The 18,013-nt window shown below is 35.8% G+C and overlaps 1 protein-coding gene across 1 annotated transcript in view; it reads left to right on the forward strand.

Annotated features, from left to right (window-relative positions):
• The first annotated feature begins 3,308 nt into the window (after positions 1-3,308).
• Positions 3,309-18,013, forward strand: part of ric8a (ric8 guanine nucleotide exchange factor A) — a 28,379-nt gene continuing 13,674 nt past the window's right edge. Inside the window, exons 1-3 of the mRNA XM_069824210.1 lie at positions 3,309-3,620; positions 4,282-4,421; positions 13,488-13,615. Of these exons, the coding sequence (XP_069680311.1) occupies positions 3,540-3,620; positions 4,282-4,421; positions 13,488-13,615 (349 nt within the window). The 5' untranslated portion in view covers positions 3,309-3,539. The remainder of the gene's footprint in view (positions 3,621-4,281; positions 4,422-13,487; positions 13,616-18,013) is intronic.

Below are 18,013 nucleotides of genomic sequence, written 5' to 3' on the forward strand. Positions count from 1 at the left end.
TCATACTTTTTGTTACTTATGTATGTCTCAAAAATTCCTGGAGAAAGTTACACAATAAATTATAAGCCTCATAATAAATACGTTAGTAAGTAATTAAAATAGTTGTTTTGTAATACAACGATACAATATATATAGATATACAACATTTAATACTTATGCTTATCACCGAACACAAGTTAAATTTAACAATAATTGTATATTACAGTATATTAAAACATTTTTTCAACTCGATCAAAACTCGATTAAATTCGTATAGTTAATCGATTAAATATTTTGATCGATCAACAGCACTAGTCATTATCATTGAATTCCAAACTATTTAACACGTTCGTTTCTTTTAAGGTTAAATTTATTACTGCAGTAATAGAAGCCAATATTAATTGTCCACCATTTTGTAGTCAGCTGACCGAATTGCGTTTTTTACCCACTTTTTGCGATTTACTGAAACGTTTTAAAAAAACGCACGAGCAAGATCAAAGGGCTCGCCTACTCTGCTGGGCAGACACTCACTTCAACCGAGAGCTCTGGCGGAGATAAGAGCTGCACTTCTCATCGTAAGATAGCGCTCTCATTATGCATAGGATAGTGACATATTGAAAAATTATAGAAACGAATGTTTGTATGCTATTTCATTTGTTTTAATGCCAACTGTCAGGGCCCGTTGCTCCATTGTGCGAAGTTCGGAGAATGATATGGAATGACGATGAAATGAAGAGATGCTGCTTATCCGATGCCCAATATGGAGAAATAGGGGAATCACGACGAAAATCTCAACTATGACCTTGTCCTCCACAAATGACACTATGGATTTTTCAAGAAAAAATCCCAGACCTGAACGAGACTCGAACCCGGGCCACCTGCAAGCTGAACGTCTGACCACTCAGCCACCGCAGGAGCGTGAGATGGATCTTCAACTTAATGGTTCCTAACACTTGAGGATCTATGAGCCTGATACCTACTTCTGCAATTACACAATGCCTATCCGAGTAGCAAAATAGGCCTAATTATAAAGTTACTTATTTACTTACAGATTTCTTTGAAGGAACCCGGAGATTCATTGCCCCCTCTCACATAAGCCGGCCATCGGTCCCTATCCTGAGCAAGATTAATCCAGTCCCTACCATCATATCCCACCTCCCTCTAATCCATTTTAATATTATCCTCCCATCTACGTCTCGGCCTCCCCAAAAGTCTTTTTCCCTCCGGTCTCCCAACTAACACGCTATATGCGTTTCTGGATTCGCCCATACGTGCTACATGCCCTGCCCACCTCAAACGTCTGGATTTAATGTTCCTAATTATGTCAGGTGAAGAATACAATGCGTGCAGTTCTGTGTTATGTAACTTTCTCCATTCTCCTGTAACTTCATCCCTCTTAGCCCCAAATATTTTCCTAAGAACCTTATTCTCAAACACTCTTAATCTCTGTTCCTCTCTCAAAGTGAGAGTCCAAGTTTTATAACCATACAGAACAACCGGTAATATAACTGTTTTATAAATTCTAACTTTTAGATTTTTTGAGAGCAGGCTGGATGACAAAAGCTTCTCAACCGAATAATAACAGGCATTTCCCATATTTATTCTGCGTTTAATTTCCTCCCGAGTGTCATTTATATTTGTTACTGTTGCTCCAAGATATTTAAATTTTCCACTTCTTCGAAGGTTAAATCTCCAATTTTTATAGTTCCGTTTCGTACAATATTCTAGTCACAAGACACAATCATATACTTTGTCTTTTCGGGATTTACTTCCAAACCGATCGCTTTACTTGCTTCAAGTAGAATTTCCGTGTTTTTCCTAATCGTTTCTGGATTTTCTCCTAACATATTCACGTCATTCACATAGACAAGAAGCTGATGTAACCCGTTCAATTCCAAACCCTGTCTGTTATCCTGAACTTTCCTAATGGCATATTCTAGAGCGAAGTTAAAAAGCAAAGGTAATAGTGCATCTCCTTGCTTTTGGATAAGCGTCCAATAGGAACTGGCCTATACGAACTCTGCTGTAAGTTTCACTAAGACACATTTTAATTAATCGAACTAGTTTCTTGGGAATACCAAATTCAATAAGAATATTATATAAAAATTCTCTCTTAACTGAGTCATATGTCTTTTTGAAATCTATGAATAACTGATGTACTATACCCTAATTCTCCCATTTTTTCTCCAATATCTGTCGAATACAAAAAATTTGACCAATAGTCGATCTATTATGCCTAAAACCACACTAATGATCCCCAATAATTTCTTCTAGTTAAAAACTAAAATATTACTTAAACTACTACATATTTTAATAAAATGCCGATGCTTAGCGAAAATTATTGATATTCTAGAATCTAGATGATCTAATTCTTAAAATAAAATTCGTTAACTAGTTCAGAAGAGAAGGACCACATACCTAGTAAATCGAACTGACAGAAGTGTTATTAAACAAGTTATGTAGAAAATCTGTAAGCCCGTGAAAATCTTGAAATTATTTTTGTGTGATAGTAATATATCTTTATTAAACTTCGTAGCCTATAACCAGGAGAAAGTGTACCATAAAAAATTGATTTCAATTCTAAGTAATAAGTTATGTGAAGTGATTTTAAATATTTTAATAGGTCTACTTTTACTCTGCATTTAAATTATTGATCACAGTTTAAAAGGAATCAATGTGATTTTTCCAGTGCTTAGCACTGCGAAATAAAATCTCTAATCTAAAATAAAGAAATGGTGGTGCTGAAATAAATCCTCCAATTTATGGCATAACTGTAGCTGCTGAGAAACAGAAGTAGTGCACGTGTTAATTCATACGAATTTTAAAATCGTAATGTAGTTCCCTTTATTGAATTCTAGTTATACATATTCTATATCAATCAAAGCCGTCACTTTCGTCTATATAATTTGCATAAATCCTCTTCTCTCCCCCATCCTTGCATTTCTGACAGCTAATGTACTTAGAATGCCTAAAACATGTTGCGATCGTCTTTCTCCTCATGACTATACATTCCTACTCTATTATTCATAACCACGCTATACATATTTAATCCCATTCCCCCTTCTCAACAATTTAATAATGCTCTCCATCAATTTAATTATCCATTAATCGATGACTTGCGGGTTTGAATTCTGTTGTAGCGTAGAGAACACAAATTCAGGCAACCCGCTTTTCCAGCTTGTAGTACGTGATGCTCACACAACTCGGAAATTGTTGTACTAGTGACATCTAACGAGTGACGCAGATGAATACTTCATATACTAGCAGGCTTCGCAACATTACTCGTAACGTAGAACAATTAACTTACAACATAACTAAGAATAATATCAGATAATAAGTAATAGATATAAACTGTGTAACTGTCAATATTTTATGAAAATGATGATGCCCTTCACTCAGTCAACAGAGCAACAAGAAAGAGGTAACAAACTTCTGTATCACACAGTCAACTGAGAAAATGTTGGCCACCATGATTCTGTAATGGCGTCGTAATGGATTGAAATCGTAAATGTGTAGAAGACTGTTGCAAAGAGAAGAAGTTTTAATGATAATATTAGAAAATGGAAGACTGTGATTTGTTAAGTTTAGAAACGGGAACAACAGAAGATGCTGTTGAAATATTGAAGAAATTCATAGAAAAGGCAAGTTAAGTTTATTAAGTTTGCGTCGTCTTGGAAGGGTTCATTTTCAGAACTGTCAACGGATTTGTTATGGTAAACGAGATTTACTTGGCCCACAAGTGTTATGTATATTTTTTTGGTAACGGGCAACTAAACTGATGATTATTGAGGAAGTAATCACCCATTTCATATAGTAGGTTGTTAATAATTATACATAACCGGCAGCCATTTCTCGCTTAACATTGATGTTTGACAGTTCTAGTAACGAAAACAAAATAGTAGGTTATTTATTATTGCATAACTAACGTACGATTATCCAAACGTCTAATCACATCAAAGTTATTGTAATACTGAATGTGCACTCATATTTTAAGATTTCAGCAAACCTGAAGTCCATAAAGCATCTACCTCTTACCGGTAATATTTTGTTCTTCAGTGAAGTAGGCCTATTTACATCTTTATAAATATTAGGCTTCAAATATTATTTTACACTAGCCTTCAGGTGGCGAGGGTAATGTAAATATGCCTTTCTTGCGCGCATATTGATCAGCTGATTTCGTTTCTGAGTGAGCACAAATGATCTCTGAGCGATCGTAGCCTTTTAAAGAAATATGCATTTAATAATTTGAAAGAATACATATATTTATGTTTTATTTATTTATTTTCTTTTGCAATTTTACAGCACAATCAGACCTTCACGTTCCATGAATTAAATCAAAATGGAAGACGCCAAAAATTATGGAGCTGCCTATTTGATCGTTTGGAGAATCCGGCAGAGGTTCCTTGTTACAAAAACTGTCTAACTTGTATAAGAATACTGAGGTAAGTGTCTGATTTGATTTCTTGCGTTTGATTTTTATGCATGCTGTACGTAGATGAAAAGTAGACATAACTCCCAAGAAAGATAATAGGCTAGGTTTTGTCCTCTATAAGCAGGATAGATCAAGTCTGAACACTTCACACTGGAAGGGCCTATTGTAGATACCTCTTTCATGTCAGTATGCAGATCCTTGAAATCTTAGTATAGGCTATTCCAAAACTGAGTCGTAATACTTTTGTCAGAATTTAGAAGTGACCGTACTGTTAAATGGCTGCTTGCCTCCGCCCATCTCCTGCCACTTCGGTCCCTCAATAAATTAGGTGTAATATTTCCCGATAATTAACTAGATTCTATCATTGTCGGACACATACAGTATACAGAGAATCTTTTGTGCGGCTTTGTTCATGGAGCAGACATATATACTCGTAGCACACTTAATAAGAGAATCGTAATGGGAAACTCTGGGTCAGTCACCACTCCTCTGGTGGTGTTTTGTCTGTCCTAATAAGGAGGACTTGTTTCCTTCTGCACATTTTAATTTCTGGAGGATTCTATACGAGACAGATAGCCTACATGGTTTCTTTTTCTTTTGATGACAAATTTTCCTGAAAGCATGATTTTTAGTACTGTGTTGCTATGAGAAAAACAAAAGGAGAAAGCGCGACTTTTTATACATCTTGATTACACAATTTTTAACACTATATCACTTAATATACTTATTATGATCACTTTCACGTGTTAAATGTAAACGAAGTTTTTAATTGCAATGGGATACATTGTTCATAATCAACACTGTAAATAGTCTTCAAGTGTTTCTTGCAGCAACACATGATATTGTGTTTTCCAAATAGTCTCTGTATTTGATAGGCTATGTCAATGCAGTGCATTTAATAATGTTGTGATGAATGTTTTCAGAGCATTAATGGCCACATTGTTTACCATTAGTGTTTATTAAGCTTATGTGCTTCACATGGCATACACATTCCTTAAGCTTATTGACCTCTAAGAAAAATGGCAACATTGAAATGTTTTCACTCCATTTTTATCTTCATATGCATACAAGTATAATGTACTCTTAAATGGTCTCTCTGCAATAATTAATCCAATTATTGGGCCTATGCGATCTCGACAATACCTGGCACTGCCGAAATTCTCATAAGGGTTTCTACAGTGTCATAAGTTACAAGTTGTTCCTGAAAAATCAAATGTATGCCAAATGGAGCTTGAGGCTCTGCACACGATATAGTGAAACTTGCCAGATTCCTTTTGATACACATTATAACATTGTTTTTTTTTATCACCCATTTCCATTTGGCCCTTTTCATTTCTCAGATTTCATCTGCAGTTGTAAGTAGGGTTGCCAACTTTTTTTGAAAAAAATATGAGAGACTAAGGAATCAGCAAAATTTCACTTAGAAAATAAACAATCGGTTCAGTTACTGAAAAACAACTTTATTTTACACTTCAGCAGCAAGGCTTAAATTAAAAGTATTTTGGGACAGATTTTGTCTCGCGTAATAGTTGAAGTCTACTACAGTTTTCAGCTCTGATTTGATTAAGTGTGTCATGCCAGAGCCAACTTCAGTTACAAGTCGGAGCATGGGTAGGTTTGGCAATGCTGAGTGGAGGCGGGCAGAGGCGAAATAAAGGCTTGACGTTTGACGTTTTAGTGCTTTGATTTCGTTGTCACGTGTACATTTTCGACATTAATTGATACAAAACTAAGTGCATATGATCATGATTCAGTGTATTGATGTACGTAATTTATTACGAAATCCGAAATGGTATTTTATTTGAGTTTCAGAATATCGTGTAAGTACTTGCATACAGCCACTTATAACAACTTAAAAAAAAACTAAAACCATACATGTTTTTATTGATAGTACAAGGGAAAATAAATAAATACTTAAAAAATGTTATTTGTACCAAAAATAAATAAAATAACGACGTACTTTCGTAATACTCTATTCCAATCAATTAACCATTATGTGGCTAGTAAATTGACAATGTTTTGCTGCTTTATGTTGTTTCACCTCTGACGTGAAAGGTCTAGGATATCATATATACTTTTAATTTCATGTGATTATCTGTCGTGCATTTCTACAAATATTTCAGATGCCTAGGAAGCCAGTTTTAGTTTGAACCTGTCTAGTCACCATAACAATACTGTTATCCTAAATTATTTGTTATAAACTTTTTAAAATATAATTTTAAATATAGGTATATAACTACAGAAAACAAGCTAAGAATGTAAATTATGCAAGTATAATAAAAATGTGAAGAGAGGAAACTATTGACATATTATAATAAAGTATGAGGATGTAAATACAGTTAGGCCAAGTATAAAGATCTATGAAAAAATGAAGGAACATACCTTCAACATAATACGTAACAAAACACATTATTATCTATTAAGTATGTGCCAATTAGTGTAAACTCAGTGAACTTTAAATCCTGTAAATACGAAGTGAAAACAAACATGTTTATAACTAATTTATTACAAAAGAAATAATATTAATAAACAAACCTTGAAAACCAACAAAGTGAGTATATGCATTTACAAAATATAGGTAGTTCTGACATATAGCAGGCATTCCGAATCATCAACCAAGCTGCAACATTTATGGGATCATAAAACAGCTGTTTACAATGAACTTGAAAATCAACGGCGTAATTTTTTGATATATCAGATGAGACCCAACAATTTGACCAGAATTCTGATACACCACAAATCACAAGTAAGACTAAAAATGTAGTTTATACAATATTTAATATCTAGGAGAATTGTCGATCACTTTATCATTAATAATAACCATAAAAATTGACTGCAGCCATATATTCATTTATTGTCTTGTTTTTATCGCCAACACGCGCTTAGTTTATAATACATCAACAATTAACATTTGGTACGACCGCAAACATAATTCCATGGACACACACTTATATTGTAACATTAATTTACAATGAAAATCGGCATTAGCACAAACACATTCTGGATCGTAGTCCTCCACTTGACAGTTAATTACAGTGTTACCGACGTATGGCTCTGGCTTGTAACTGAAGAAGGCTCTGGTCATGCTCCTGTTTCGAACATCCTGTCCAATTATTGTTCATGAGATAGAACATTCTCTTTGTATGAGCATTAGTACTTGGTATGCTTGGTATGCCAGTTTTTCCAAATTTATAACATTAACACTTTGATTTTAAACGGGTGAGCACTGAAACCTATTCTTGGCAAGCATTACTTTCTATAAAGACTGCATACTCTTGAACAACAAAATTCATCATATAAACAGTTACCATTCACGGCAAAATCAAATGTTTAGAATAAAAATCTTTACATTATGGAAAAATAGGGGAGAAAATGCTCGAAAAGAAGAAAAATACGAGAGTCGGGAGACTGTTAAAAATTCGGCGCAAGTACGGGAGATCCCAGGAACTCTAGTTGTAGGCTACTTGGCTAGATGACTTTAAAAATCATATAGAAATGGAAATAGCCCATGCCATCCTACAAGGGCCTCTTCTGTGAATATAAGATAGCTAAATTTAGTAGTCCCAATGAGCTATTCTCTAGAGCCCTCTCAAAACCTAGAAATAGGATTCACTGCAAATCTGTGTTGATGACACCTTACAACTGTAGTGCAGGGATTCTTATCGGCTATTCCGACTATTTAACATTCCGTCTCTGGTGAAACAGATTTCATCGATGAAAAGTATACCTATATGCAGGAAAGTGAGGATCGACCCTACAGTGCTGCAGTAACCGTTGACTGAAAACGACACGAGATGCGAAGTCACCAGGAGTCAAAGCATGCACTTTCTGTGGGTGGTTGGGGTGCAGCTGCTCTGCTGTTCCCATATTACTTTCCAAACAGTACTGTGTGCAACACAACTGATCGAGTGCTTATTGAAGGCTCCTCAGCCACACAATCAAGTACTGCTTCATCAATGTCGGGAGTCTGTACAGTTCGTTTTTCTCTTCGGTCGTGGTATTGTAGTACCAATTGCTCTGTTTCCCTTAACTGTTGGAAAAATCTCGGAAACATGGTATGGGTCGGATTTTTCCTACAATCCCTCATATGTACGCCTAGATGTTGGTCGGTTTGCCTACCCTTACTACTGTTATATCACCTGCAACTTACGAAAAACAGCTTTGGCTTATAACATGCGATGGAGACGTTTTCAGACCAGGGTTCCTTATCTCAAGTTGATACAATTGCCCTTCTCCATCATCCCTAATAGTTTGTATCATCATCACGGAAACACCCAATTAAATCCATGATGCAACAGCTGTAATAGAGCCAAAGTCTATCAGCCAACTTCCGGCCTGGCTCATGCATCTTTACCTAAGTAGAGATGAACGACCATCTGATAAGTGGGTTAAAATGTGATCAGCATGTTGATCCTCCAGCCTTTAAGGCTAGTTTACTAGAATGAAATATGTTAATCATTGTAGCGCCTCACTTTGTTTACGATGCTGAGTTGACACTAGTCCATACACTAACAGAATTTTCTTTTCTCATGAAGACTTGAGCCAGCATGTATTCCATACGGACTTAGACCACGCGCGAGACTACAAGGAACTGATTAGCACTTTAAAATCAGCTCAAAATATCGGAATTAATGCCCAAATTACATGACTTCATCTTCCCCATATGCCTTTTGAAGCATTAGAAGTCCTAGGTAAAGATTTTTCACTTCCTTCTGTCTAGTGCCAACCCCATGCATGAGCTCCACTCTAGTCTTTGATGCCTTTCTCCCAAGCTATGCAGTCTTCATAAGTAACTCTTGGACGTCCTTGTATTCGTGTTCTTTGCAGTCTCGCTTCCATAATTTGTTGTGGTTTTCGGTTCTCCTGCATTCGAACAACATGACCAAACCACCGAAGTAAATTCTATGACACAGAATATTGTTGTTAGCCAATGCTGAGTTCTTGGCAATAATGCCATTACTGTTTTCCTCCCCATTATAGGAGAGTGATATAGCAAAAAGAATAAATGTTTTAATGTAGGCACCATATTTTATGTTATAGTGGTTATATCACCTACATGTAAGCCCCAAACTGTTTGCAGAACCACATCTGCCATTGGTTAACGTGTCCACATGACCTAGCAGAGAGGATTGTCAGACAACTCCACTGACCATATCCTGTCTTACCACTTCCATGTCAATGTCATGTACAATGTAGTTTTAAATAGGCCTATTTTTAATATGTAATCAACATGTATCTTAGCCATAATGTTTCCACATGAAGTATTCATATTCTTGAATTGTTACGTGTTCTGAAGATGGCAGTTTGTACCAAAAACGTTTAACACTGTAAATGTTGTAATATTTTGCTAATTATATCATTGTGATTTTGATAAGCAATTTGACGGACATACCTATCCAATTATTGTAAAAGAGTTTGTCGGACCCACATATCATGTTCAACTTAGAAAACTGTTGATCTGTGCATGCGTCAATCTTAAAGAGTGACACAATTTACTATTCACCTCCTCCTTCCTAATTGTCAGCCAATAATGGGAGAAAGCGTTACTTACATAAGCTTTCAATGAAGCAGAATATTTTCGCATTTTTTATACTTAAAGTAGTAGTCAGATTCTAATAAGGAAAAAGGCATGTTGAAGAGAATTGTTTGCAGATTTTTAAGATGTTTGAGTCACTAAAATATAACAAATGAAGACATTATTACAAAAACAACCCTTGTCAAAATTGCTATTTTTCAAGAAAACAATAAAAAAATAAATAGAATAACACATGTCAGCTGTTTCAGTAGAACTGGTGTTTATCCTTGTGGCTGTTGCACCTGACATGGATCATTTTTGGAGTCTATAAACATTTGAAATAGTAGAAAATGTGTCCTTAACTCAATTTGATTAAAATGACTAGGGCTGTTTTTGTAATAATGTCTTCAGATGTAAAACTTCTTAATTTTGAGGTTTGTTTTATACTACTGTAGTGTGGGAAAATGTTTTTTGAAGAAGAAAAACGATCAGCGAGAAACTTTTTTTCTTGAAGAGATAAGTGGTTAGTTGCAGTGTATGAAATTGTCTAAATAGATTCTACTTTATGTTGAAAAAAAAAACATGTTAATAGAATGAGTCATCAAAATATCATCACTTGTTAAGTTTATGTTTGATTGCTCATTGTTGGTCAAGTAGTGCGTACATAAACATTATTTTTATTTTCAAAACCCAACCATTCTTTAAAAATAAGCGTTGATTGTTTTGATTGGTTTCATTTACTTAAAGGGACAGACTAAAATGTTTAGTCAGTTATCTCCAGTCTTTCCAATTGGATTTTTGTAACAGAAATTGGGTCCCTTATTAACATAAAGGAACGATTGTGTCTGTGTCACCTCCTTTTTGCAGATTATGGAAAAGACAAGTGGAAGAAATGTGTTGAGCACGTTAAAAATAACAAAGAACAATAATTTTCTAGTGCTAATGTAATAGACAGAATAATTTCGTTAGGAGAATGTTTAACTGATAGCAGTGATGCATCAGATGACTTGTCAATGAGTAGCAACAATGGTTCAGATTAATGGAGGGAAACTCTGACTATGCCTCCAGCGCAGTGGTAAGGTTTAGTAACCTCCCTTAACGGAGTTTTCCCAGTTGTTAACCTATAACAAGCGTAATTAATAATATTACAGAGTCCCTTTGCACCAAAGTGATATTTAAAAGACATTTTATGACATTTAAATGTCCAGTTTGCCATATGCCACTGAGAAAAAATTGTATCTTTCAATATGATTTCCTTGACATATGAAAGTCCACCTATTTCGTAGGAAATATTTGTCAACCTATAACAAGCGTAATTAATAATATTACAGAGTCCTTTGCACCAAAGTGGTATTTAAAAGATTTATATGACATTTAAATGTCCAGTTTGCCATATGCCACTGAGAAAAAATTGTATCTTTCAATACGATTTCCTTAACATATGAAAGCCCACCTATTTCGTAGGAAATATTTGGAAAATAATTATAGTACATTATGCAACGAGCCTATAATGATAGCAAGTTTCATACAACTTTTTATGCTCGACCATATTTCTAACTTGAAATTATTCAGAAGTATTCATTTTATTTGTATCTGACTGAAGATCGGAAGTGACCTTGTGCATAGCTCGTATATTGTGAGATGTGCGCAGACGCGAAAGTATTGATTTTTTCCGAGGAACAATAATGTCATTGACCTTGATGTAATGTAAAGAATAACATGAACTAATTTTGATATAACCTGGAAATTGATTTAGAATTTAAAAACGAGATGACAAATTGAATTTATTTGAATATTATTTACAATTAACGCTAATTATTATAGTAACAGAACATAACCTTCTGCGACAGTATTGGATTTCCAGCCTCCGTGATGTTTCCCTCGTCTTTCGATTGCATATCCTGAAAACCTGAACTTTAATGAATAGGTGTACTTTAATGACATGCATTAAAGGACTGCTACCAGGTGTATAATTACTACATTTCGGCATGGTCGAGCATAAAACATTTTTCACTACTGTTAAGGAATGTATGTGTCTATGTGACACATTTAATATGGCAGGGATACACATTACAATCTCCTCTTAAATAGGCATATGATATGATATATATGATATTATGATAAGATATGATATTATGATATGATATGATATGATATTATTATGATATGATATATATATTTGTCGTTAAGCACTTACTTCTGGTGAGATGGTACTTCACATATTTTGTATACAGTGCCATCCCACTTTATTACACAGCAAATTTTATGCATGTTATAACTTACTTCATTCTCTCTTCCACTCATGTTCCCTTTAAATGTATCTTGTCATCTTGTCACCAGCCTATCTATCTATTTATTATTTCACCACTTCTTCACTACTGTCCCCCACACTTATATCCTCTCCTCACTTCACTTACTTCACATTGATATCCTTGCCCCCTCTACTACCTACTTTTTTCTTGTATTTTCCCCCACTACTTCCCCACTATACCAACTCCTTAAATCATAAGATTTTTTCTTTTTACTATTCACCTTCATTCCTTCATCACTGCACCCTGGATCAGTTTCATTTTTCTTCGCTTGCCTTGTTATTTTACCTGACTTCGCAACTCTCGTACTTGCCTTGGAATCACCCCAAGATTCTGACTACACGAATTCTAACGTGCTTGTAGAATTACGCTAAGTGTTGATATTTCCTCCTTGTCAGATGACTTCATAGGCTTCTCTCGATCATTTAAGATTACTTCTTCCTGCATTCCATGTCTATCTGATGAACTCCGTGTTGTGTTTACCTTGCTATTTTCATTAATATTGCCCAAATTGATATATTTTCCAATGCTTCTCGACACTAATCCCCTAATTTCCTCCTTCGGAATTCTTCTGTTTCTCTCAATTTCTTCCGAATGTACTTCTGACTCCTCAATGCTTTCGAGACATTCTTCTACACTAAAGATTAAGTTGTTAATATTTAATTTGTCTCTATACAGTTTTACAAACTGACCTCTTTTCCTAGCTTCTTTCAGGAAAGGGACCAAAACCCGTCTTCTGGTCCTTACTTCATAACTCCAGTCATTGTCCATTCTGATGGAAGTGTTCCCTAGCAACCTTCTGTTCCTCATGATCTTATCTTTCGTTATCATGCTCTTGAATTTAACTAGTATAGGCAATAGGCATATGTGAAATAGTTACATTGTGAGTACATTAAGTATATTCACAATATCTTCTTTGTGATATGAAGGGTTCAGGGCCATAGCGGGCCAAGCGCCATTTATTAAAAATGGAGAAAGCAAGGGTTAAAGTTAAGTAAATACCATAATTTAATGAAGATTGACATATCATTTAATTTTAATGTGCATACTTCATCTTACTTGCTATATGTTTCGTTAAATTATGGTACTCACTTAATTTTAATTCTTGTTTTCTCCTTTTTTAATACATGGTGCTTGGCCCACTATGGCTCTGAACCCTTCCTATTAACACTAGTTTTATAGACTGGCAGAATGACAGTCGTACCAATGCTGAGTTGTGTATGACTGTGACGGGCATGTTGGTATGTTGCAGTCGAGACAAGACTGATTTAAATGAATTGGTGTGTGGGTCATGGCTGGAAACTCTACTGCGGCATGCTGGGCTGGTGTCCCAGGAGGAGGCCCTCAGCAAGATCAATGAGTCACCTGTCGATTATGAAGGTAAACCATATAGTGCTACTGTAACATGACAGAGCTGCGCACATGCATGACTTGAAAGCTTGAAGGTGAGTTTTACTGCCTTTTTCTTATCTTTCTACTCTGCGAATGCTTAGTGCAGTAGAATTATAATTGCACTATCATAAACTTCTATTGGTATCATTAGGGAGGGGGTTATAATCAGTCTTAGGAAGTTCGTACTAAAACACCTGTTTTCAGGTTGAGTGCAGCCAGGCATATAAATCTATTGAACTAGCTTACTATACTCTTCATATAAACAACTCGCAGTATCAGGGGCGAATGCTAGTCACGAAAGTTAGGCTTGCTCTTTTATTCATAGAGGAAGAATAAAAATAATCAGACCCACATAAATAATTTATTTTATAATTATGAAATCATTATGAGTCATGGATCATATTCGCTTATCAGATGTAGAAGTTCGATATGATATAACAAACATGGCCAACAAAACAGTCTATTTAGTTTTTTTCGACCCTGTCAACCAATGCATATTGTTATATTGAGCTGCACTGAACGAGCACACATATTCTTTATAATGTCTGTCTTCTCTTGAATAGTCCTTCGGGAAAATGGATTTAATAATAAGGTTTCAATGACACACAATTCCGAACTCATTGCAAGAATTAATAATACATGCAGCAGCTAACAACATATGCATTCCGCTCATACATTTACATTGCACTCGCAAATCACAGCACATTCCCGCTGTCAATACTGCTCTGTGTAACGTTAAGTAGTCGTTGGTGTAGCTCTCGGACCAGAGCTTCAAACAACACATAACAGAAGCATGTGCGCCTAGGACGGACTAAGGAGGAAGGCACTTGCGTGTGCATCATATTCTCGCTGATTCTACATCTTTCCTGTAGCTCCGAGAAACGAGCAAGCGTTGCGATACTTGCGGTGTGCAACCTGCAGATGGTATTACACCTATACAATATTCCAAATATCAAAATAAATTTTAATGTATGTAAACCCATTTTGAGAAATACACATTCTACGAAAATATTGGGCTTGCGCAGCAAGCATAGCATGCCCTGAGAAATTGCCCCTGCAAGTATATCTGCAATACTGGGTGGATGACTTCACTTACTACGTACAATAATATGCACAGTAGAGAAACATTATGTACTAACGTTTGCAGTGGAGCTGTGCAGTTTAATGAGCGGTTTTCAACATAACAGAAGTTGAATCCTCAATCACACGAAGTTGAATGCAATTCTTAAAAAAGATTGCTGGTAATCATATTAACAAATGGAGAAACATTTTACTGGAAATTATCTATGTAATGTGAAAATATAATCTATAAAACGAATAGTAGTTCAGGAACACTGTGCTCTGGAATATCTCTTTTTACATGGGAAATGCAACAGTGAAGAAGATAATCGTATTCTTCAAAACCCAAGTCAAGTATACATAATTCTTTATTGATTATGTACACTGCTGGTATGTTGCAATATGCCTTTAAACAACTGAATTGTCTATGACAGCAATCATTCTGCTGCAGTTCAGAAATTTGAGAATGACTGAAGCCATGAAATACCTGGAAGAATAGTATTGTTCAAGTATACAATCATTTATCAATCTGCAGATGGCCTTATAGTCGTTAAAGAAAATATGAAAAGTGTTCTTGAAATGAATTATGGATTAATATGATGTGCCACTTACGGGATGCACTCTTAGATTCACAAAGCTGTTGTTCACTTGATATAGTAAGAAATACTATATCATATTTCAGATTTACTCCAGTCACGTCTTGTAACATAGAACGAATGTTTCCTACATACAATTAGTTCTTCTGAATACAGAAGGAGTATTTCTTTTATTTATTTCTTCCTGTAACTACTACAGGTTGCCATTGAGAAAGAGTACCATGATACAATAAATAGAGTAAGTGCCTTGAATTGTTGTTAGAGTGTTAGAGTGAAAAATAATAATTTGAATTAGATTGAAACACATGATAATAAATGAAGTAACGTCAAGAAGATGCCAATTAAAGTCATGGTCCATATGTATGATGCCTTCAAATAGCTATTGATCCTTTAAGTGTTGCAATTGTTAGATCTCTTAAAATATCTTTCTGCAGGCCAAAAGATTTACAGAAGTCTACTAGGAACCGGGGCATGGTCCCACGGGCTCCTATCATTAGTCCTGTAATGACGATGGATTCCAGATGGTATTTTTAGTAGGTTATTTTACGAGGCTTTATCAACATCTTTGGTTATTTAACGTCGAATGAGATGGTGATAATGCCGGTGAAATGAGTCCGGGGTCCAGCACTGAAAGTTACCCAGCATTTGCTCATATTAGGTTGAGGGAAAACCCCGGAAAAAACCTCAACCAGGTAACTTGCCCTGACCGGGAATCGAACCCAGGCCACCTGGTTTCGCGCCCAGACGCACTTACTGTTACTCCACAGGTGTGGACTATTTGCCCTTATAAAAACTGATGGAGAGTTCATATATATATATATATATATATATATATATATATATATATATATATATATATATTCCTTTTTTCCTGATGTACTTCTTCTGGCTGGTGTTCATGCGATTCGAATCTCACAGTAGGGTCTATGATGTTGTTGTTGTTTTCTAATGCCAGGCGTTTGACAATAAAATCATTTGACCTCTTGCACTCCAATATTTTTCGAAGATATTATCATGACCAGCCACTGAAGCACAGATTTTGAGGTAGGGTGTATGATGTAACCTTCAAGAGAGGGAGGTTTAAATGCAATTATGTCGATTCTTCGATTACTACCCTCACTGGATATGCCATAACTGAAAATGTACATTATTAAGTTTTGTAACAAGTCTATAGACATATCACTATGCATTTCATTTGTTACTTTTCTACGTATGCATAAATTATTTTAGATTGTAAATTACGAAGTTCTAAGTGACAATTAGTGTCTTTATAATATTTCCTTGCTGTGTTTTTTATTCTATGCCGTGGACCATTGGTACAAAGCCAAGTTTAGTTACCGCCCGACTGTACATGTTTCTTTTGCTGGTATGTTGACGTTTAGAGTTGCACGGTGTTGGACCCCGGACTCATTTCATCGGCATTATCACCTTCATCTCATTCAGATGCTAAATAACCTTAGATGTTGATAAAGCGTCGTAAAATAACCTACTAAAATAATAATAAAAAAAAATGTAGAGTTGCATCACTTATGTTCATTTGGTAGATATATAGTCCAAGCTCATACAAGTTAATCGTTTTGGTACCAACTTCGTAGCTCTGATTATAACTTAAAATTGCTAATCCTTTCACCTGCATCCATGGCTCAGCACTAGTGTACTGGTCTTCCATCCAAGACTAATACAGTAGTGTGCAAATTAATCCGAACAACGTAATTACTTATGCAAAAACACTCAAACGGGATAAAAAAAAAGGATCTGAGACAAACCTCAGTAATCTATGTGGCCTCCCTTGTTCCTAATAACAGCTCTGAGACGATTTGGCATGGATTCACTAATTTCCCACAAATATTCTTCATTTCTTCATTGCGAAACCATACACCAACAAGGGCAGAAATCAACTTCTCCTTTGTAGAACAATCCATTTTTTGCATTCTTCTTTTGCAAATGGACCACAAGTTGTCAATGGGGTTGATGTCGGGTGAGTTGCCTGGCCAGGGGAGTATCTGAATATTCTTCTGTTGAAGAATTCTGTAGTTTTTCGAGACGTATGGCATGGTGCCAGGTCTTGTTGGAACACACCTCTGCCATCCGGAAATGATTTTTGCAGCTGGGGTACGATTCTGGTTTCCAATAAGTGAATATATTTGTCAGAATTCATCATTCCCTTGATAGGTATTAATGCTCCAGGCCCTTCATGTGTAAAACAACCCCAAAACATTACTTCAGAGGGGTATTTGGGTGCTTGTTGGAGATGAGCTGCTGTTACTTTTTCGGATCCTTTCCGTACGTAAGAAACACGGTGGCCGTGGACCTCGAAATGAGACTCATCGGAAAAAAGTACATTCTTCCAGTCATTCACTGTCCAGTGTTGATGTAATTTTGCCCACATTAAGCGTTTTTTGCACATAACAGGGGTTAGCAGTTGCTTCTTAATAGGCTTACGAGCCCTTTGTCCAGCTTCCAAAAGCCTACGCCGCACTGTTGTGACGTGAATATTCGCCCCAGTGGTAGCCATTAACTCACAGGTTAAGTCGACAGCAGTTAGTCTAGGATTTAATTTACTTTTCCTGACAATTAAACGATCATCTGCAAGTGAAGTCTTCCTTTTCCAGCCACAGTTTCCTTTTTTCTGGGGTGTGATGGATCCAGTCTCCCTGTATCGATTTATGATCGAATTAACAGTAGCCAAACCGATGTGACATTCTGCAGCAATTTGCCTCTGTGTCATAGA

This window comes from Periplaneta americana, chromosome 4 (assembly GCF_040183065.1).
Source record: "Periplaneta americana isolate PAMFEO1 chromosome 4, P.americana_PAMFEO1_priV1, whole genome shotgun sequence".
Taxonomy (NCBI): Eukaryota; Metazoa; Arthropoda; class Insecta; order Blattodea; family Blattidae; genus Periplaneta; species Periplaneta americana.